Source organism: Bos grunniens, chromosome 15, assembly GCF_055505025.1.
Source record: "Bos grunniens cultivar Pamir isolate PY7600 chromosome 15, Bosgru_T2T1.0, whole genome shotgun sequence".
Lineage (NCBI taxonomy): Eukaryota > Metazoa > Chordata > Mammalia > Artiodactyla > Bovidae > Bos > Bos grunniens.
Window position 1 is genome coordinate 21,295,755 of NC_141179.1, and position 22,550 is coordinate 21,318,304.

General features: G+C 43.7%; 1 protein-coding gene across 9 annotated transcripts in view; it reads right to left on the reverse strand.

The window, feature by feature from the left end:
* The window catches only part of ARHGAP20 (Rho GTPase activating protein 20), a 218,335-nt gene extending 200,784 nt beyond the window's left edge, over positions 1-17,551 (reverse strand). The window contains exons 1-2 of one of the 9 annotated variants that reach the window (XM_086339116.1): positions 16,236-16,404; positions 3,633-3,752 (exon numbers count right to left, since the gene is read on the reverse strand). Coding sequence is in view for 1 of the 9 variants with exons in the window: in XM_086339119.1 (XP_086195245.1) it covers positions 16,236-16,340 (105 nt within the window). In the remaining 8 variants the exon portion in view is untranslated. The other 8 variants (XM_086339115.1, XM_086339123.1, XM_086339118.1 and 5 more) reach the window with 8 other exon arrangements.
* Between the last annotated feature and the right edge of the window lie 4,999 nt (positions 17,552-22,550).

A 22,550-nucleotide genomic window follows, 5' to 3' on the forward strand; every position in this document is an offset into this window, starting at 1 on the left:
GGGCTGATCTCCTTCAGAATGGACTGGGTGGATCTCCTTGCAGTCCAAGGGACTCTCAGGAGTCTTCTCCAACACCACAGTTCAAAAGCATCAATTCTTTGGCGCTCAGCCTTCTTCACAGTCCAACTCACAACCATACATGACCACAGGAAAAACCATAGCCTTGACTAGACGGACCTTTGTTGGCAAAGTAATGTCTCTGCTTTTGAATATGCTATCTAGGTTGGTCATAACTTTCCTTCCAAGAGTAAGCATCTTTTAATTTCATGGCTGCAGTCACCATCTGCAGTGATTTTGGAGCCCAGAAAATAAAGTCTGACACTGTTTCCACTGTTACTCCATTTCCCATGAAGCGATGGGACCAGATGCCATGATCTTCATTTTCTGAATGTTGAGCTTTAAGCCAACTTTTTCACTCTCCTCTTTCACTTTCAGCAAGAGGCTTTTTAGTTCCTCTTCACTTTCTGCCATAAGGGTGGTGTCATCTGCATATCTGAGGTTATTGACATTTCTCCTGGCAATCTTGATTCCAGCTTGTGTTTCTTCCAGTCCAGCGTTTCTCATGATGTACTCTGCATATAAGTTAAATAAGCAGGGTGACAATATACTGCCTTGACGTACTCCTTTTCCTATTTGGAACCAGTCTGTTGTTCCATGTCCAGTTCTAACTGTTACTTCCTGACCTGCATACAGATTTCTCAAGAGGCAGGCCAGGTGGTCTGGTATTCCCATCTCTTTCAGAATTTTCCACAGTTTATTGTGATCCACACAGTCAAAGGCAAAAAATAATAGAATATTACTTTTCAATAAAAGAAGCAACGAAAGTGCAACAACATAGATGAATCTTGAAAACATTATGATAATTAAAATAATTCCGTCCCAAAGGATCACATACTATATGACTCCATTTAAGTGGAATATTCAGAATAAACAAATCCATAGAAACTAAAAGTAGATTAGTGCTTGCCTGGGGTTTGGGGGGATGAGAAAATTGGGGTGTAACGGCTAAGGGGTGCAGTATTTCTTTTTGTGGTAATGAAAATGTTCTAAAATTGTGATGGATGCACTGAATATACACTTTTAACTGACTGAACTGTATGCTATATAAACTATATCTCACCAAAGCTCTTAAAATGAGTAAAACAAAAACTAACCACCAAACTACTAAACTACTGAGCTCTAGCTCAGCAAACTGGTTCACAGCCAGAAGCTATATTTTTCCTTGTTCATACAACAACCATCTGAAGTATAATACATGAAAATGAAAATTACTTATTTTTTTTATCCAATACATTTTTGTACAAAATGTCTGAGTGGCCCTTCATTTGAACTCATGAGAGATCTGAGGAATATGCCGACCTGCATACTGTGGTTTGCCACGGTTCTTCCCCTACTTCTCCAGTATTTTCCTAGTAAATTCTCACCTTTATCTGAGAGTTTAAGGTGGTAAAGCAAGTGTGCCTGCGTAGGAATCTAAAGTTGTAAGCAGGTTATGGAAGAAAAAAGTTTTGTTCTTTTACTTTCAACAAGGCATAAAACACTGTTTATATAAAAACCTATATGTAGTCTCTCAGTGGAATTTTAACTTTGTATCAACCAGGAGACAAAGAACTATTTTTGAAACCTTGAAGTATCATGCAGGAGACAAAAAACTATTTTTGTAATGGCGAAATCACTCTGAATCTGGTCATTCTTAGTTCTCAAAGAGATGTAAAGGGGAAAAAGCCTATCAAAAGAAAGAACCAGGATGAAAGAGTCAAGTCAGGTGAACTGCAATTTTTCATACTTTGTTTTGTTCCAGCTACTTTATGAAGGAAAAAATTCAAGCAGTTCAGTCGAATTTAAGTCAAATTTGCTGCTGCTGCTGCTAAGTCGCTTCAGTCGTGTCCGACTCTGTGTGACCCCATAGACGGCAGCCCACCAGGCTTCCCCGTCCCTGGGATTCTCCAGGCAAGAACACTGGAGCGGGTTGCCATTTCCTTCTCCAATGCGTGAAATTTGCTGCTGCTGCTGCTGCTGCTAGGTCGCTTCAGTTGTGTCTGACTCTGTGCGACCCCATAGATGGGCTCACCAGGCTCCCCCATCCCTGGGATTCTCCAGTCAAATATTTAAAATTAGCACAGTATTAAATTAAGGGCTTTGAGGAAAGCTTTTAAGGCTCTAAAGTTTCAAAGACAGAAAAAAATGCTTAATCAAATTTACAACTTAGTTTACTCAAATTCGACTCAATCCTTTGTGGGTGATCTGAACAATTCAGTGAGCAATGAACTGTTTCTTGTCTTCCCTACACACCTGAACCACTAACTTGTGGAGACATACCCCAAAGACAGTGGCCCTGCAAGGCAAAAAGGAAATTATTTCTACCCCTGCCCCTTGCATCTACATCCTATTATCACAAGGTTTCGACCACTGGACGAGCTAAAGCTTCCCACTATCATCGCTTTGGCCAGTGATGAGTATGATCTTCTATTTACTCATAATAATCCCAGCCAGAATCAGTTTGGGCATTTATTTAAAGCAAATGTCATCACAGAACAGACTACTATAAAGGGATATAATTTCTTTCTGAGATTAAGAAACGTTTTACTTTTGGCCATATTTCCTGTTTCTGTGAGATAAGCACTTGGAAATAAAATAAATAGGAGATCTATGTAATGGAGAAGAATGGGCACTTGGCATTGAACCTAAACTCTGGATGCTGGTTCTGTCACTTCTCAGAGTCTTCTCTGCAAAATGACAAAAACTGTTTGACCTACCACAAAGAATAAGATTTTACATGTGAAAGCCCTTTGACAGGGAACGCACCATGACAGTATAACATACAGAGGAAAGCTTTAGAGCGTGTAAGTACCGTATGTAATAAATATGAGGATAGTAGAACTCCCCTTCTACATTTTTATTTGTTCCTCTCATATAGATATCTGAAGTACCACTATGGGCCTTCAAATTGACTGGACTTTCTTCTTTGATGAAGCCACCAGTTTCAAACTCGCGTCATGATTCCCTTTCAGCATCACCCTGGAGTATGCAAGTTCAATCACTGATGCTCTCTCCCTAGTAATCCTGTTATAGGGCAGGGCTTCACTAAAATATCACATCACAGTCCACAGGAAGTGCTGCTATTTGTACACCCATGCCACACTCTAACAGAGGGGCTCTCTGGTTGCTCCAGCGCCCATCCACCTGCATGAAGGCTCAGGGGCTGAATGTATCAGATGCTGTTGGAAAACTCTTCCTTGCAGCAACCTCTCACTTTACTCTTGCAGAAGGGAAGAGTACAGTGATCAAATCCAACATCATAATGGTAAAACAAACAAACAAACAAACAAACAAAAACACAGCATATCAAATAAGAATAAAAACCAGGCCAAGGTCTGACCAGATTTAGATATACTGTAACATATTAAAGTCTACTATGGAAGCTGAGGTTCAAGACATTGACTGTAAGCATAGAAGAGGAAATACAGAAACTCTCCTAGGTATAAATTAGGACCCAGGTAAACGGGAAAAGCAAAAGGCCACAGAGCAGCTGAGCTGTCCAGACCCTTGAAACATGAGCTGATGTGGACACGCACAGATTTCATTTTCAGAGTCCACACACACGTGACCAGACACCCAGAAACAGGTTTTACCTTTCAGTTGTTCCATGTGACAGCTGTCTGTCAAAACTAGGTCAAGGCTGCTCAGCCCAGCACGGACATACTGATAGGGCTTTTCTGCTGTCAGCTGGATATTTCTAATCTAAACCTGTCCTGGAGAAAGAAAATCAAACTGATATAAAATTATAACACACACTGGGCCGTGATACCTACAAGACCCATTATTGGTGGCTGACAAAAGGGAGTTTCCTCTAACTCGTTTCCAATCTCCCACATTGTGGCCAAGTCTTCAGTAAGTAAACAAAAGCGAAGCATCACCCCACCCCAGGCTGCTTCAGTGTCTACCACCCAACTAAGCATTCACCTCGAAGGCTTTCTGTACACAATAGGACCTTAGAGTTCCTAGAATACTTAGGCACGAGTGATCTAGAACACTTGAGATAGCAACAGAATGGGAAAGCAAACTCACTTCGATGAAAGTACATTTTAAAGATATTCAGTAAGTTCAAGCTACTTAATATAACAAAATAACACAGATTGGGTGATTTACATGGCACACACTTATTTTTCATAGTTCTAGAGGTTAAGAAGTCCAAGGTCAAGGGGGTCAGCAGATTTAGTTCTTGGTGATAGCTCTCTTCCCAGTTTGCAGACAGCTGCCTTTCTGTTGGAGCCTCACACGGGGGACACAGAGAAGAAGCTTTCTGGTCTCTTGTATGGGCGGTAATCCCAACATGGGGATTCTGCCCTCATGATCTCATCTAAGCTAACTATTTTCCAAAGGCCCCTATCTCCAAATACAGTTGACCCTTGAGGGACACAGATCTGAACTGCACAGGTCCATTTCCACACGAATTTATTTCAATAAATATGTACTACAGTACTATACCATATGAGGTTGGCTGAATATGTAGATGTAGAACCATGGATAGAGAGTGTCCAATGTCAAGTTCTAAGTGGATTTTTTGACTGCATGGAGGGTGACAATGTCTAACCTCCACATTGTTTAAGGGTCAACTGTATTATCATACTGGGGGTTATGACCTCAACCTTTGAGTTTCAGGAGACACGAACATTCAGTCTGTAACAGAGGTTTTTGTCAAATACTCAGGAGACTGAGGGATATGAGTCACGAAACTCCAAACTCCATCAAATCACACTAATAAAATGTACATATATATCTTCAAAGCACTGTGTATATGACTCTATGTACATATAAGTATGCATAACCCCCTTTGCGGAGAAGGCAATGGCAACCCACTCCAGTACTCTTTCCTGGAGAATCCCAGGTATGGTGGAGCCTGGTGGGCTGCCGTCTATGGGGTCGTAGAGAGTCGGACAGGACTGAAGTGACTTAGCAGCAGCAGCAGCAGCCCCCTTTGCAGCAATGTCTCTTTGGGCTTCCCTGGTGGCTCAGATAGTAAAGAATCCTCTTGCAATATGGGGAAGACCGGGGTTCTATCCTGGGTTGGGAAGATCCCTGGAGAGAGAATGGCTACCCACTCCAGTATCCCTTGCCTGGAGAATGCCATGGACAGAGGAGCCGGGTGGGCTGCAGTCCATGGGGTCGCTGAGGGTTGGACGAAACCGAGCGACTTCACTTTCACACATTGGAGAAATGGCAACCCACTCCAGTGTTCTTGCCTGGAGAATCCCAGGGACGGGGGAGCCTGGTGGCCTGCCGTGTATGGAGTTGCACAGAGTTGGACACGACTGAAGTGACTTAGCAGCAGCAGTATGTTCATTAAGTGGTATGTGGCCCTATAAGGCACAAGACCACTTTATGTCCAAAGGAACAGCCATCAAGTCCTGGATGGCAGCATGAGGAGAGGGAAAGGATTCAGAACCCAGAATATCCAAGTTCAAGGTTTCCTTTTCTGAAGGTGCCATCAGCTGTCTCACTTCTCCCAGGCTACTAAACATATTCCACCTCTTGCCCTGCAGACCTTCCACCAAATCCTAAAATTAGAACAGTGAAGGGACGGAGAGTGATAAAGTGCTTCATAACAACCTTCACTTCAGAACCAAAAAGCAACAACTGCACTGCTTAGGAATCTGTGACTTGTGAATTTCTGGTCAATAAGCTACAACTCTCTCTGAGGACTCAATCTTCAAAGTTGACAAGTATTTTTTACATAGATGTATAGAAATAAAATATAATTTTCATTTTATAAAAAACAATGTATTCTCTTCTAATACATGAATGTTAGAGTCACAAAATAATAAGTTTTCTTTTGCTATGTTAAAATGCACTATTGTGTTCACATCGTAAGTGAAAATTTACTATGGAAGCAAGCTTTTTCTTACACTCAAGATTTATCGTATTAAAATGTTTACTGAATTGAGAGTTTCAGCTACATTTCCCACACCCAATTTTCCATGGTGGAAACATCTAAGACACAGGATTCAGTGCACCCACACATAACTTGAAATATAGTTCTTTGAGTTTGGAGAACATGCCAAAATTTCCAACAGCAAGCAGGACTGAGATATCAGCATGGAAAGAAGGTCTCCTGAAGAGCTCCTCAAATATGCTGCTGCTGCTGCTGCTAAGTCACTTCAGTCGTATCCAACTCTGTGTGACCCCATAGACGGCAGGCCACCAGGCTCCCCCATCCCTGGGATTCTCCAGGCAAGAACACTGGAGTGGGTTGCCATTTCCTTCTCCAATGCATGAAAGTGAAAAGTCAAAGTGAAGTCGCTCAGTCGTGTCTGACTCTTAGCAACCCCATGGACTGCAGCCCACCAGGCTCCTCCGTCCATGGATTTTCCAGGCAAGAGTACTGGAGTGGGGTGCCATTGCCTTCTCTGCCTGAAATATGACCGCCTTATATAAAATACCTGAAAATGACAGATAGCAAAGCAAAATGACCACAAATTTCCAAAGAGATTATCAATGATTGTGTCCCTGATTGTCACTATTAGTCCATATTTACTATGAAGGTTAATATTGTGTCAACTTATTATTATTATTATTGACATGTGTCAACATGTCCACAGCCACGCCCAGGTTACGTATTATCTCTGGGTGTGTCTGTGAGGGTATTTTCAAGATGACGTTAGCATTTGAATAAGCAGTCAGTAAAGCAGGTTTCTTCCCCATCATTCAATCATTCATCATTCGCCTTTACAGAACAAGAAGTGGAGGAAAGAGGAATTTGCCCCCTTTTTCCGCCCTCACTGTCCAGCTAGAGCATCTCATTTCCTCTGGTTCTCAGGAAAGACTACACCACCTTCCTCCCTGTGGATGGCAATCAAGGGACTCCTACCCCTGTCTGTTTCTCTGAAGAACCCTGACTGGTACCTTTATCTAATGGCGGTACTGGATGTAATATTCAGTGGTACACAGAGAAGGTAGAGACTCTGCTCTCCGAAGGGCAAAATTACCTCTCAGGAGAAAAACTTCTCAGATCTGCTTTGCTCCACTGGTTATGTAAAATTCAAATCTACTCTCTCCTACATCTTATGTTGCAATTAATAGAAAATGCATCTGTAGTCTAGCTGGAAAGAGAAACAGAGTCGGAAAATCTGGGTTCAAATTTTCAGCTCTGCTGCTTGCCACACACAGCCCTGGAGGGCTCCCTGCCTTTCCTCTAAGAGTGCATTATTAACAACGCCTACCATGCAGCTTACGTATGTTATGTATAGTGAGGCATTTACTCAAAGAAGTTTATAAAACTTTTCCTTTCCTCTTCCATATATTACAAACAGTAAACTCTTACCTTTTTTCCTCAAGCTTCTACCTTAGAATATTTGATATTTATGACCTTCAAGGGTGACTGCTTTGATGATGCATGTTATGGATCTAATTATTATACTTGTGCCCCCTAAATCCATATGATGAAGTGCTGACCCCCAATGGAACGTTACTACGAGGCAGGGGTCTCTGGGAAGTAATTAGGTTTAGATGAAGTCTTGAGAGTGGGGCTGCTCTGACAAGGTTAGTGCCTTTGTAAGAAGAAACCAAAGATATCCAACTCCATCTCCATCTCTCCCTCCCCGTCTTTCCCTCATCTCCCTCACTGCTTTTCTTCTCACTCAGTCTCCCATGTGAGGACACGACAATAATTGGAAGCCAAGAAGAAGACTCTCACCAGCAACTGAACTGGCTGGCACCCAGATCATGGGAATTCACAACCTCCACAACTGCAGGGAATAACTGTCTGTTGTTTAAGCCTCCAGTTGACTGTATTTTGTTACAGCAACCTGAGCTGAATAAGACAAATAGCATTCACTCATTTGCATGTAAATGTTCTTGTATTAAATCCAAGGAAATAAAACTCTTTTTATTGCTTTATAGGTACTTTCACCTGGTACTTGTGAAAAATTCCTGATGGCTTCTGCATTTTTTCGAAAGTGTTTTTATATATTTTCTCCTTTGACCCATAAAAAACAACCTTGTGAGATATACAGGATATGGATTATTATCCCCATTTTACAAACAAAGAAACAAAAACAAAACACAGAAGTTCAGAGGTCACACCAGTTTAACAGAGGATGTTTCTGATTAGAAACAAAATCTATTTCAGTTTTTGGTATTTCCAGACTGCTCTTAGCCAAAACAATCTCTCAGGTACCTGATTTTATGCCACTCACTTTGTGAATAACATCACAAAGTGTTCAGTAGGATACGGGCTTAACTATGGGCATAATATTTTTCTCAGTTCCAAAGAATTAGAAGTCTTACTCACCAAGATGTTTCATTCAAACCCCAGGGCAAGACACACACATGGTTTAAAATTGGCTCTCAGGGGTGTTCTACCATGAGTTGCTATAAACACATTTGGACACAGAGAATGTAGAAATAAAAGCCAGAATGAAGTGTATAATGGCAGTACTCTTGCCTGCAAAATCCCATGGATGGAGGAGTCTGGTAGGCTGCAGTCCATGGGGTCGCTAGGAGTCGGACACGACTGAGTGACTTCACTTTCACTTTTCACTTTCATGCATTGGAGAAGGAAATGGCAACCCACTCCAGTATTCTTGCCTGGAGAATCCCAGGGACGGGGGAGCCTGGTGGGCTGCCGTCTCTGGGGTCGCACAGAATCAGACACAACTGAAGCGACTTAGCAGCAGCAGCAGCAGTTATACTTTTTAATGTTGGAGCTATTTTTAAATCCTTTTGCTTTGATTTTCTGTGCCTACAAGTCTCTCTTCCCTCCTCAAAACCTATCTTATTTAAAGACTTTTCAATTAGTGTGTGAAACCAACGGGTCTGGGGGCTTGAAAATTATAAAAATCATCATCCCTAACTAAAATCATTCTAATAAGTGCTGCCATTTCATTTCACAAAAACTGTTCTATTCAAACAGGGACGCGCTCAAGGATATGTTATCCAGGATTCTATCCATAATGCATTATCTATTGCTGATATTAATATTGTACTCTAGAATCACACTTTTAGAAAATACCATACAAATCTACTGTCTATTCTTTTCAAGAGCCTCAATTACGGAAAACTTTCTATTTTTGGAAACAGTCAAATCATCCCACTAACAAAGAAAGGTGGATGAACCAGCTAGGTGATCCCCCTTGAGGTTAAAATAATAAATGTAGCTATTAAGTGACTGACTTCTTTTACAGCATTTACAAACTAGGTCTTCAAACATATTATGTGCTTTGCTACCTCAGGACCTTTGAACAACTGCTCCCATTTCCTGGAATCTTTTTATTGCATGATCTTTTTCATCAGTAAAAGAGTTAGTTCAGTTCAGTTCACTTGCTCAGTTGTGTCCGACTCTTTGCGACCCCATGAATCGCAGCACGCCAGGCCTCCCTGTCCATCACCAACTCCTGGAGTTCACCCAAACTCATGTCCATTGAGTTGGTGATGCCATCCAGCCATCTCATCATCTGTCGTCCCCTTCTCCTCCTGCCCCCAATCCCTCCCAGCATCAGGGTGTTTTCCAATGAGTCAACTCTTCACATGAGGTGGCCAAAGTATTGGAGTTTCAGTCTCAGCATCAGTCCTTCCAATGAACACCCAGGACTGATCTCCTTTAGAATAGACTGGTTGGATCTCCTTGCAGTCCAAGGGACTCTCAAGAGTCTTCTCCAACACCACAGCTCAAAAGCATCAATTCTTCGGCACTCAGCTTTCTTCACAGTCCAACTCTCACATCCATACATGACCATTGGAAAAACCATAGCCTTGACTAGACAGATCTTTGTTGACAAAGTAATGTCTCTGCTTTTTAATATGCTGTCTAGGTTGGTCATAACTTTCCTTCCAAGGAGTAAGTGTCTTTTAATTTCATGGCTGCAATCACCATCTGCAGTGATTTTGGAGCCCCCCAAAATAAAATCAGCCACTGTTTCCACTGTTTCCCCATCTATTTCCCATGAAGTGATGGGAACAGATGCCTCTAGGGAAATGTAAATCAAATCCAAAATGAAATACAACTTTCTACCCTCTGTTTTTATTTAGTCACTAAGTTGGGTCTGACCCCTTTGTGACCCCATGGACTGCTGTCTACCAGGCTCCTCTGTCCATTGGATTTCCCAGGCAGGGATACTAGAGTAGGTTGCCATTTTCTTCTCCAGGGGATCTTCCTAACTCAGGGATCGAAACAGCATCTCTGGTATCTCTGCGTTGGCAGATGGATTTTTTACCACTGAGCCACCAGGGAAGACCTTCTATCCTCTAGGATGATCAAAATAAAAAAGACAGATAATAAGTGTTGGTGAAGATGTAGAGAAATTGGACTTTTACGCACTGTTAACGGGAATGTAAAACCACTTTGGAAAATAATTTGACAGTTTATTAAAACGTTAAACATACACTTAAATTATGACCCAGGCTCAACATTTAAGTATTTTTCCAAAAGAAGTGAAAGCACAAGTCCATACAAAGACTTGTACATGAATGTTCAGAGCAGCTTTGTTCATAGTATCCCAAACCAGGAAAAAAACAAAATAGCCATAAACAGGTGAATGGATAAACAAACTGTGCTTTATCCACATGATAGAATACTACTGAGTACTGATCTGCACACAAATAAAATGGGTGAATCTCAAAATAATTAAACTGAATTAAAGAAGACAGACAAAAAGAATACATAGTATGATTCCATTTACATAAAATTCTTTAAAATGCAAATTAACCAATAGTGACAGAAAGCAGACCAGTGGTTGCCTAGAAATTGGGAGGGGACAAAGGGATTAGAAAGGGACATGAGGAGACTTTAAGGAATGATAAATATGTTCATCATCTTGGCTGTGGTCATGGTATCAGAGTTGTATAATGTGCCAAAATCTATTGATTTATGTACTTTAAACATGTACAGCTTATTGTATGCCAAGTATACCTCAAAAATCTGTTAAAATTTTTTAATTGCTCAGTTGTACCAGCCACACATCAAGAGCTCAATAGCTACGTAACAGCTGCTGCTGCTGCTGCTGCTGCCAGGTCACTTCAGTCATGTCCGACTCTGTGCGACCCCATAGACGGCAGCCCACCAGGCTCCCCCATCCCTGGGATTCTCCAGGCAAGAACACTGGAGTGGGTTGCCATTTCCTTCTCCAATGCATGAAAGTGAAAAGTGAAAGGGAAGTCACTCAGTCCTGTCCGACTCTGCAACCCCATGGACTGCAGCCTACCAGGCTCCTCCATCCATGGGATTCTCCAGGCAGGAGTAATGGAGTGGGGTGCCATCGCCTTCTCCAACGTAACAGCTAGTGTCCATTAAATTGGACATTGTAAATAAAGACTGGTTTTGCCATTGTCGAAAGTTCCAGTTAACAGTCATGCTCCAGGCGTCAGCAAACTACACAACAGATTTACCTATTATTTTTCTAAATAAAGTTTTATTGGAATATAGTTATGCCCACTTATTTATACATTGTCTATGGATGCTTTAGCATGACAGTGGCATAGTAGGTAGCTGCAACAGAGACCTTATGGTCTAAAAACCTAAATTATTCACTATCTGGCTCTCTGAAAAGATTTGCTGATCTTGCTATAAATCATAAACCCTGAACAAGAGGGTCATATCTATTCCTGCTGACTGCTGTACATAACCCAGCTTATATTTAACAAGTACCTAATATATAGCTTCCCTGGTGGCTTAGATGGTAGAGTTTGCCTGCAATGTGGGAGACCTGGGTTCGATCCCTGGGTTGGGAAGATCTCCTGGAGAAGGAAATAGCAACTTATTCTTGCCTGGAAAATCCCATGGACAGAGGAGCCTGGAGGGATACAGTCTGTGGGGTCACAAAGAGTTGGACACGACTGAGCGACTGACACACACATAATATGGAGCACTGTCCTAGGAATTGAGGCAGCAGCCTTGAACAACACAGAAAACGTCCCTAGTCTCATGGTGTTCACAATCTGGTGAGCGGTTCAGGTAACACAACCAAGAAGGAAATAAGAATATACAAGGCAAGACTGAATACTGAGATAAGAACAAAACAAAAGGCACAGGGCATGACTGAGGGGCAACTTCCACTTGGGTAATCAGAACAGGCCTCTGGGAGAACCTAAGATGGGAACGACATGAAAGAATCGACACTGCAAAGATCTGTAGCAAAAAAAAAGACAATAGCAACACCAAAGCCTCAGAACAGAATGGATTTGATGACTCGATGTGTGAAAAAGAAGGCCCATGTGGCTGGAGAATACACAAACAAAGCAGGAAAGGCAGATGAGGTGAGAGGAGTAGGGAGGGCTAAAAAGAGGAGTTTCAGTTTTATTCTAAATATGACAGAAAGCCACAAGACGATTTTACACAGTTAGAAACATGATCAATTTACATTTTTGAAGATCACTCTGGAGCTTCTAAATGGTGACTGGGTCAGGTAAAAACCAAAAAGGTGTTAGACAAGTTAGCGGATTTCTGCAAAGGTTTAAGTGAGAGATGATAGTGGTTTGGCTTGGACTACAATGACAGCAGTGGAGATGAAGTGAAGAAATTCAAGGTATGTTTTGAAGTGACAGTGGACGAGCATTTCCGATGGTTGTTGTAGACTGAGGACATAAATACCAGATTTTTGGCTTAAACAACTGGGACAAAGTAGTGTGAATTACAAACACGGTGGGAAGTACAAACATAAGAGCTAACATATGCTAATATTCACTCCATTTCACATTAAATTTTTCTATCTTGAGAGTTACATACTATTGTTATTTTCATTTTACAAATAGGAAACTGGAAAGGTTAAGTAACTGACCTAGATTTGAAGGCTAGTACAAACACAATGTAGACTTGAACCAGGTCAGTTCAGTTCAGTTGCTCAGTCATGTCCGCCTCTTTGCGACCCTGTGAACCATAGCATGCCAGGCCTCCCTGTCCATCACCAACTCCTGGAGTCCACCTAAACCCATGTCCATCGAGTCGGTGATGCCGTCCAACCATCTCATCCTCTGCCGTCCCCTTCTCCTCCTGCCCTCAATCTTTCCCAGTATCAGGGTCTTTTCCAATGAGTCAGCTCTTCGCATCAGGTAGCCAAAGTATCGGAGTTTCAGCTTCAGCATCAGTCCTTCCAATGAACACCCAGGACTGATCTCCTTTAGGATGGACTGGTTGGATCTCCTTGCAGTCCAAGGGACTCTCAAGAGTCTTCTCCAACACCACAGTTCAAAAGCATCAATTCTCTGGCACTCAGCTTTCTTTATAGTCCAACTCTCACATCCATACATGACTACTGGAAAAACCATAGCTTTGACTACACAGATCTTTGTTGACAAAGTAATGTCTCTGCTTTTTAATATGCTGTCTAGGTTGGTCATAATTTTCCTTCCAAGGGGTAAGCGTCTTTTAATTTTATGGCTGCAATCACCATCTGCAGTGATTTTGGAGCCCCCAAAAATAAAGTCTGACACTGTTTCCACTGTTTCCCCATCTATTTACCAGGTCATCAAACTCCAAATTTCACCACACTGTGCAAAACTGCCTTTTCAATAGTAGTTCCTAGGAATATGAACCATATTCTACACAACGGCAGTACCACTGGATTTTAATTTTCAGGATGACTAGTTTGAAAGATGCTACAGTTTTGCTTGTCCTTCAGGGACTATTAATTAAGATCAACTTGTTTTCATAAAGTAAAAGATGTAATAGTCTGCTATATACACTTTTCAAAGCACTTTCACCACTATCTTCTCTTTGATACTCCTTTTACGAATGAGGAAACTAAAGCAAGTGATTTCCTCAACATCACTCAGATAGTAACAGAGATAGGACTAAAAGCCAAGTGAACCCATTCCATACAGTAGTCTGGCCAATAACATTGTCTTTAAAAAATGCTGAATATTCAGTAAGAAACACATTTTTCTCCACTACCCCAAATGCACATACATATACATAAATAAAACAGAGCAAAAAGTCATACAAAGCAATCTTTACCCCTACTACTGTGCCAATACTTTCTGTTCTATTTCATTTTTTAAAATGCTGACTGCAACTGACAATTTCAACAACACTGATCCAAGTCTCAGTAATTAACAGCAGTAGTACAACAGCATAGTAGACATTTTAAGAAATAAGTCTCATGATTCACTAGGACTACCAAGCACTAAAAAGGTAAGAGGAAACATAAAAAAGATCAATCTGCTGAGTATTTGGGATACAAGAAGATTGTGGTCCATGAGAGTGTAAATGGCAATGATTCTGAGTTACAATTTGGAAATTTTATTATAATTAATTACTATTGCTATGGAGGTCTCAAATCAAACATACACCTACTCACATTTAAAACAGGCAGAGATGCACATTTCTGGAAAAATATTAAAAGAAAATATATAATATATGTTAAAATATTAAAAGTAAAAATATAAAAAGCAGTTCTTCAATAAACACAAGTCTTCAATTTTGCTTTTGCCCTAAAGGGAGTAAAAAGCTGTAGAAAGACCAAGCAGGCAAAACCTATTTCCTTTTTTAAAAAAGAAAAAGAAAAAGACTGGATTGATAGTGTGACAAATCATTACGTTTTATAATGCAGGACAAAAATGGCTTAAGATGCACAACAATCTTTCATTTATTGAAGAAATACTTCTTGATTGGTCAAGCTACTCTCATGCTTTCTTGCTTAATTACCATTAGCCAAAAAAAAAAAAAAAAGATGAGATGTGTTCTGGCATACAAATACTTTATTTTCCCCTATTTCTTAAGTTTACAAGAATAAAATTTGCTTTTAAACTATGTTGATTACTGAATAGTCATACAATGCCAACCTAGCAAATTCTCTCTCTCTCTCTCTCTCTCTCTCTCTCTCTCCCTCTCTCTGCATATCTGAAGGGGAAAAGCGACAAGGACAAAACGCAGCCTCCATATATCAAAGACAGAGCCAGCACTACAGCAGATACATCCTCAAGTTCACTGACACTCCTAGATGGCTCTGCAACAGGGTCAAGGTCCCTGGGTGCTCACAGAAACTTCTACACTCCGCACCAACCTCACTTCTTTTCTACTGACCTCCAGCCAACCCAGGATTCTGCTGGGCAAAATCATGAAAGGCAGTAAGATCCGGACAACGAGGGAGCCTGCGTAGCCCCTTAAGGTTCCAATGATACAAACGTATTGAAGCATTCCTCAAGATGTTTTTTAAGGATGACTTAGATTATCCCGCTAGTCCCATTTTTCTTTTGTTTTCCCCCAACAGAAGCTGGAAGGTCACCACCAGGACACAGAGCAAAAACGGCCAAATATCAGAAGGGGGAGGGGAGGAGCGAGAGCAGAAAAGGCTAGAAACACCCAAATCAATTCCTCCGAGAGCCAAGCCGCAGAGGCCGGCAGCTCGCGACCGCTTGCACTTGCTGAGGGAACCATTCCAAAGAAACCTGACCCGATTGGAGTCAGCACGCCGCTCGGCGGCCGCGTTTATCCTAAAGGAACGCTACAAGTTGTTGCCCGCATCCTTGCTCCCGGCTCTGACAGGGGCCGCGCGCACCTCCCGCAACACGGCCCCACGGAGCCCCGGGGGCCAGCGGACGAGCGCAGGTTGCGGGCCCCACCGCCGCCGCCCACCTGCCCCTCCAGTCCGGTTCCCAGCCGAACTGGCCCTCCGCGTCCCCGGGCGTCAACCGTTAGCATCCCCAGCACAGCTGCAAAGGCTGACCACCGCCTTGCAGTGACCCGGGGTCATTCCGGGTCTCGTTCCCCCGCCTGCAAGCACCCCACCCGGCCGCCCCTCGCCCTGCAAAACCCCGCGGAGCGGCCGCGGGGCCGCGTCCAGGTGAGGGGCTGAGAGCCCCACGGGCGCTGCTCTCCGGCCGCCTACCTTCCCAACGCGCGGTCGCCGCGCCAGGGCGGATCGCCTCGGCCCTGGCGATCTCGGAGCTGACCCCGTCAGGTGCCGATGAGCGCCTGAGGGACCTCGGGGAACCCCGGGGCCGGGCACCCGGCGGGGCTGGGGAGGGCGATGGCGCAAAAGCGGCCCGCGAGCCCCGCCTGAGGGAGGAGGGCGGCGGATGAGGACGGAGAGGGCGGCCGCCCGGCTCACTAGGAGAGCGACACTGACTCTAGACACGACGAGCCCGGGGGTGCCGGGGTGACCTGGGGAGACGGGAAGGCAGGCATGGCCTCGTACAGACGCGGCGGGTCTCGAGCCTCGAGCGTTAAATACCCGCGGCGTCCGACCCGCGCAGCGGCGAAGGGCGCGCGCGGGCGGCGGCGGGGCCCCGCTCGGCGTCCTCACCTTCTTCGTGCCGGGGCCGCCTGCGATCCGAGACACTCCTGTCAGGGAAGAGGAGCGCCCCGGCTGTCCCCCTAGAGTCTCCTGCTGGGGGGACATCGCTTCCATGAAGAGCGCTTGAGAGCAAATCCCAGCCCAGGAGGAGGTTAGGCTGGCATGTCCGCGGGACGGCGGCCGGACAGGCGAGGGCGCGCGGGACCGAGACGGGCGGCCGCGCTCAGGCGGCGAGCCGGGCTCCGGGGGCGAGCCGCGCGCCTCCCGTCGGGGCCATGTACCGCCGCCGCAGGGTTTGCCGCGGCGACGGCCCGTCAGCTCCGCGGCCGCCCCGCCTCGGGCCCGCCCCTCGGCGCCTGGCGCCCAGCGCCGGACCCGCCCCCGGCCGCGGCCCACACAGCGCCGACCCTTACCGCGGCGCGCCACGGCGCGCGCCTTCCTAGATATTATATTAGGGAACGGGCGACCGACTGACCTCGGTCCGCGCCTCCGAGTGCGGTCAGCTCACCGGGCGGTATCACGAACGCGGGCCTCTAGCGCGGACGCGCGCCTCTGCAGGCGCTCGAACCACTTGCACCCGGCTCCATCCCTTCCCGCCCCGCGGCACCGCGTGCGGCGGCGCGGCTGTGGCCACCTCAGCCTGAACGGAGGAGTGGCGGCGATTCCCGCCTCGCTCTCGGCCGACAGCGGCGGGGTCCCCCGCCCCTCCCCCGGCGGGGAGGCCGGGGATGGAGGCGCACGTCGCTGAGGGCCGCACAGTGGAAGCCCGCGGTCCCGCACGCTGGCCTGCTCCCGGACCGGCGCGGGCTCTGCAGCCCCCGCACGATTTGCACCCCGGCGGCAGCCCCCGCACGATTTGCACCGGCGGTTTCCGCTGTCTGCAGGCTGCAGAAACCCGGGCATTCCAAGCGTGTAAGCTCAATTAAGGAAAATGCGGCAGAGAGAGGGCTCTGAAATTTGGCTTAGCTGTTGAGAAGGCTACAATATGTGGAAGTGTTTATCAGATATCTGCGCTGAGAGCATAACTTCCTGTCAGCCCAAATAGTGGCAAATTTTTTAAAGGCCAGAGAATAATCAGAGGGAAGGGATTTGGAGCTTACTCGGGCTGAGTTGAGCACCGCCGTACTTTGCAGGACTGGCTGACTAGGGAGGCTGGTTCGGTAGGTGGCATTCTTCCCTTGGAGTCAGGACTCCATAAAGGATGGTTTGGTGATGAAGGACGCAGCTCGAGGATACTAGCTTGTGGAAGAGGTTTGTTTTTGTGGTAAGAAAAAACAGCGGTTCCTGCCGGATTGGGCTGTTATCGAGTCAGATTATAGAAGAATAGGGTTCTGGCCAGCACTGTTCCAAAGCAAAAGTTGCTGTCCAAAACACACCCACACACTACCATCACCACTAACCCCACAATTGTTATTGTGGAAATAAGGGGAGAAAATAGTCCAGTCCATTTTATGCCTTGCACATATCACATTGTTTAAAGTAGGCTTGTTACATCGGCTTTGTAAATCACACACACACACACACAGATATATATATATATATATATGTAAATTATATACACCCACACAGACACAGATTTTCAGGGTGACTCTGCTGCTTAGAGCCATGTCCAGACAGGGCTTTGCATTCACCCTTGAGGTTTTTTTGGAATTTTACACTTTACACTGCAGGGGGTTTTGCACCTCTTTTCATTCCTTGTTGAAACCATGCTATTATGATTCCTATCTTGCATGGGTGATTTCAGTTTTTCTTACTGTTTCGTTTTTTAATTTCAAGAATTAAAAAATATTTAATGTAATTTACATGTTATGTTTAAGGCTTATTGTCTTCTAGAGACGAGAACTCTTTGTTGTTGTTGTTCATCCCAAGTGCCTATAGCCGTGTCTGGCACATTAAATGTTGATTCAATAAATGAATGAGACACAAAAGGGATATAAAATAGATCCAGAAGAGCCAGGCTAGACTTGATTATTTCACTGAGTGTGTGCTCATTGGCTAAGTCATATCTGACTCTTTGCAACCCCAGGGACTGTAGCCCGCCAGGCTCCTCTGTCCATGGAATTTTCCCAGGCAAGAATACTAGAGTGGGTTGCTATATCCTTGAAACAATCTTTCCGACCCAGGGATCTAACCCACGTCTCCTGCTTGGCAGTCAGACTCTTTACTACTGAGCCAGGAGGGAAGCCTCATTGCATTGAGAGCCTTGTGTATTATCAGGTGTTTATTTTGAGATATATACCTCATGCTCCAAATCAAAGTAGTATTTATATTGCATATAAGTAAGTAAGTAAGTTAAATCGTTCAGTCGTGTCTGACTCTTTGCGACTCTATAGACTGTAGCCTACCAGGCTACTCTGTCCATGGGATTTTCCAGGCAAGAGTACTGGAGTGGGTTGTCATATCCTTCTGCAGGGGATCTTCCCAACCCAGGGATAGAACCCAGATCTCCCGCATTGTAGGCAGACGCTTTACCGTCTGAGCCACGAGGGAAGTCCTTATAGTGCATATATGGGAAACCTACTTTTACTTCTTACTTTCTGAGTGCTTTTATTTCAAAATCCATTGGTTTTGATTTGCATAGAAAACCATCCTACCCCTCTCCTGTAAGGAGTTTGGAGGGAGGTCTCACTTCCTAAATAAAATTGAGTTTGCTCAGATTAATATGATCACCAGTGTATTGACTGAAGAACACAAATCAGATAATATCACTTCTCTGCTAAAACTTTCTTTGGCCTGCTGTGTCTATGGAATGAATTTCAAAAGTTGTACTACAGATGTCAGTACAGTTTGAAACTCTTGTCCTCAGTAGTTTCTTTTCTCATTTCTTACGCCTTTTCACCTCTCACCCTTTTCTCCCTCTCACTGAACTTATCTTGACCTCTCACATCTTCATGACTTTGAACGGGCTGTTCCCATTGCCTGGGAAATTTTATTTCCATATTTTCCAACCTCTTGCTTTAAACTTACTTATCTAGTGCAGGGTGCATAGTAAATAACCAATGAATATTTGTTACAGAAATAAATCTTCAACACTTAGGTTAATAATTAAATCAGGGAAATCTTCCTGACTTTAGTCCTCTTTAACCTCCGCACACCAATCACCACACACACGGGGTTAAGCACACATTCTGCAGTAGTAACAGATAATGTTTATTGAGCACTTACTTTATACCACACTGTGCTAAGCATTCTACACATACTAAGTTACATAAATCTTCATAAAAATCCTACAGGGTAGATTCCTCACACCTTACTTTGCAAATGGAGAAACCAAGCCACAGAGACCTTAAATAACTTGTTAAACAGATGGTAAGTAGTGAAGCCAAACTTGGAAAAGCTGGGGAATTTGCTTCAGAACCACTTAAACATTTGCCTTAACCACTTGGCTATACTGCCTCTCCTGTGTATGGTTTCTTCTCTTTCTAGCACACAATACACTTTTCTCTTATCATCTATTTTACTTGCCTGTAAGCTCTGTGAAATTGAAGGTTAGATTTATTTGCCTTTTCTTCTCTGTGCCAGGCACACAATTATACTTTCAATGACTTTTTTGATGATTTACCTTTGAATGAATGAAGAATTGGAAACAACCATCCTACAAGGAAGATGCTCTGGTGGGGAGGAAACAATCCTAGGCTAGTCCTGTCATTCCTTAGACAGTAAAAACCATTTCCCCTGTCCTGGGAATGTTATGTTGTAGAAAAGGGTGATGCCAAAAAACAAAAGTGATGACAGGGCAGTGGAAGGAGTGTGATGACAATGCCTTGACACAAGCAGGATGTATCCAGAATATTTTGAAACCAACCATAAAGCAAAGTACTAAAAATAGCAACATGTAACAGCTGGAAAATACCAATAGCAGACCTTTAACAGGAACCAATCTAAGAATGAAAGCAAAAGGTTTTGCCAACTATTAGATTGACTAACAGTGAGTAAGTTTAGCTATAAAGGGAGACATCCGTGCAACTTGTTCATTCAATGTGTATTTATTATGTGCCTGCTATGTGCCAGACACTGTGCCAGGTACATAGAATATGGTCAAGATGAGTTCACAGGTGTAGTCCTTGTAAGCCTCAACATGCACACAAGAATCATAAGCAGTGTTATCCAAATATCCTAGAGCTGGGTTGTAAACGATGGCCCACAGAGTGAATTCAGGCATTTTTCAACATAAACACCTTTTTTTTTTTTTTTTTAACTTGTTGGCAACCTTAAAAATCAAGATAATTTACATAAAAATCTAGGTGCTCTTGAAAAAATTCAGAAAATATTAGCAACACTCAGCTCATGTTCTGCAAGGCAACAATCAGCTAAAACTGAGTTCTGTTAATTACATTTCATGTTCACAACAACCCTGTGATTGTCATGGGCTTCCCAGGTGGCGCTAGTAGTAAAGAACCTGCCTGCCAATGCAATGCAGGAGACATAAGAGTCGCAGGTTTGATGCCTGGGTTGGGACGACCCCCTGGAGAAGGGCACAGCAACCCACTCCAGTATTCTTGCCTGGAGCATGCCATGGACAGAGGAGTCTGGCAGGCTGTGGTCCACAGGGTCGCAAAGAGTCGGACATGACTGAAGCGACTTAGCACGTGCGCACCCATGATTGTCAAGTCATCACTGTCCCTGTGTTGGGGAACCACTAAAAGGTAAGACAATGGAAGAGGAAAAACTGGCAAGAGAGGGAGAGAACAGGGAAGAAAAGAATGAGAAACACCATGTGTATGTGTGTGTGTGTTTAAAGCCAAAGTAATAAGACTTTTTCAACAAGGGAGGTTGACAGTGTCTAGTGTTGCAAGAGATCAAGCCCTCTCCAAGGTGACTAGGAATCTTGATAGAAGAGAGCTTTTGACTTTAATTATCAAGATCAGATGTGGCGCTTTCTTTATCATCCTCGGTTAGAATCTCAAATGGGGCTGTTTCTTTACAGAACAAATCCCGGTTCTAAGAGTGGAAGCTTATGAAGTGGGAGGCATAGGAGTTAGAGAGAGGAGGAAGGAAAAGAGAAAAAGCTCAGACTAGGAAAAGAGCTAGGGGCCAGACCACGAAGGGCCTTGGACTGCATGATAAAAATTTGGTTATTTTCCAGGGAAAGTGGTAAAAAGGGAACCAGCATTATTTCATTTAACCTTGACCATCACAAAGATGTGGCAATTATTATGGTGGTGTGGTGGTTTAGTCGCTAAGTTATGTCCGACTGTGTTGCAACCCCAAGGTCTGTAGCCCACCACGCTCCTCTTTCAGGGGATTTCCCAGGCAAGAATATTTGAGTGGGTTGTCATTCCTTCTTCAGGGGATCTTCCTGACCCAAGGGTCGAACTTGTGTCTCCTGTTTGGCAGGCGGATTCTTTACTGAGCCACCTAGGAAGCCCCAGATATTGTTATAGTTACTTTAAATATGAAGATGAGACTCAGGATATTGTTAAGCAACTTTCTGAGATCACATAACCAAAAAGTGATGGAGCCAGAATTTAAACCTAGATCTGATTGAATCCAAAGACCATACACTTTGGATGGGAACAATATTATAGTATTATTAGCAATAGATACCATTCACTGAAAATTAGCTTTGTATAAATATGGATTAGGTGAACAAGCACTATGCTAAGTGTTTTATGCACTATCAAAATATTCAAAAGAAAATTAAGAGCTTGTATTTTTTACGCCCATCATAGAAATGATGAGCCTGATACTCAGAGATATCAAGCTACTTGTCAAAGATTATATGACTACTGAGTTCAAGAGCCAGAATCAAACACAGGATCTCCAAACCTATGGTGCTAAATGCTTCTCTAAATAGTATTGTCTTAGTTTTGTTCCTTATGAATGAAGAGCATCCTATTGTGTTACATCCTTTTCATGTGAGATAAAACAGATATGACCCTAAACCCTTCTGCTTAGTTCATGGTAAGCTTACTTGCTGATCAGAGGCTTAAGTTAATCATTTAAAAAATGTACTTTACAAAGCAACTTGATATTTTACTAAGAAGCAGCAAAAAGGAGAAATGTTGGTTTCCATAGAAGTTTAGGTTGCTCTCTGAGCCAGACCAAGTTAATTAACTAATTATCATTTGTTGTCTTCTACACGCCTTGTGCTCCTGCCCACCCTCAAGGATAAGCACAATCTGTGACACCTCTCTCCCCAACAAATCACTTTGGGCTTAAAATTTTTTTTCTCTTTGTTGTTCCTAGGCATTTCAATTGACTGCATGCTTTTTAGCTCATTCTACATGTTTATGTTATAATCCTCCAGCGATTTGTGGAGACTAGCTCTTTTAATTATACTGCTATTTCTCTGCTGGATCTGCTACACAGTTGATTATTGTC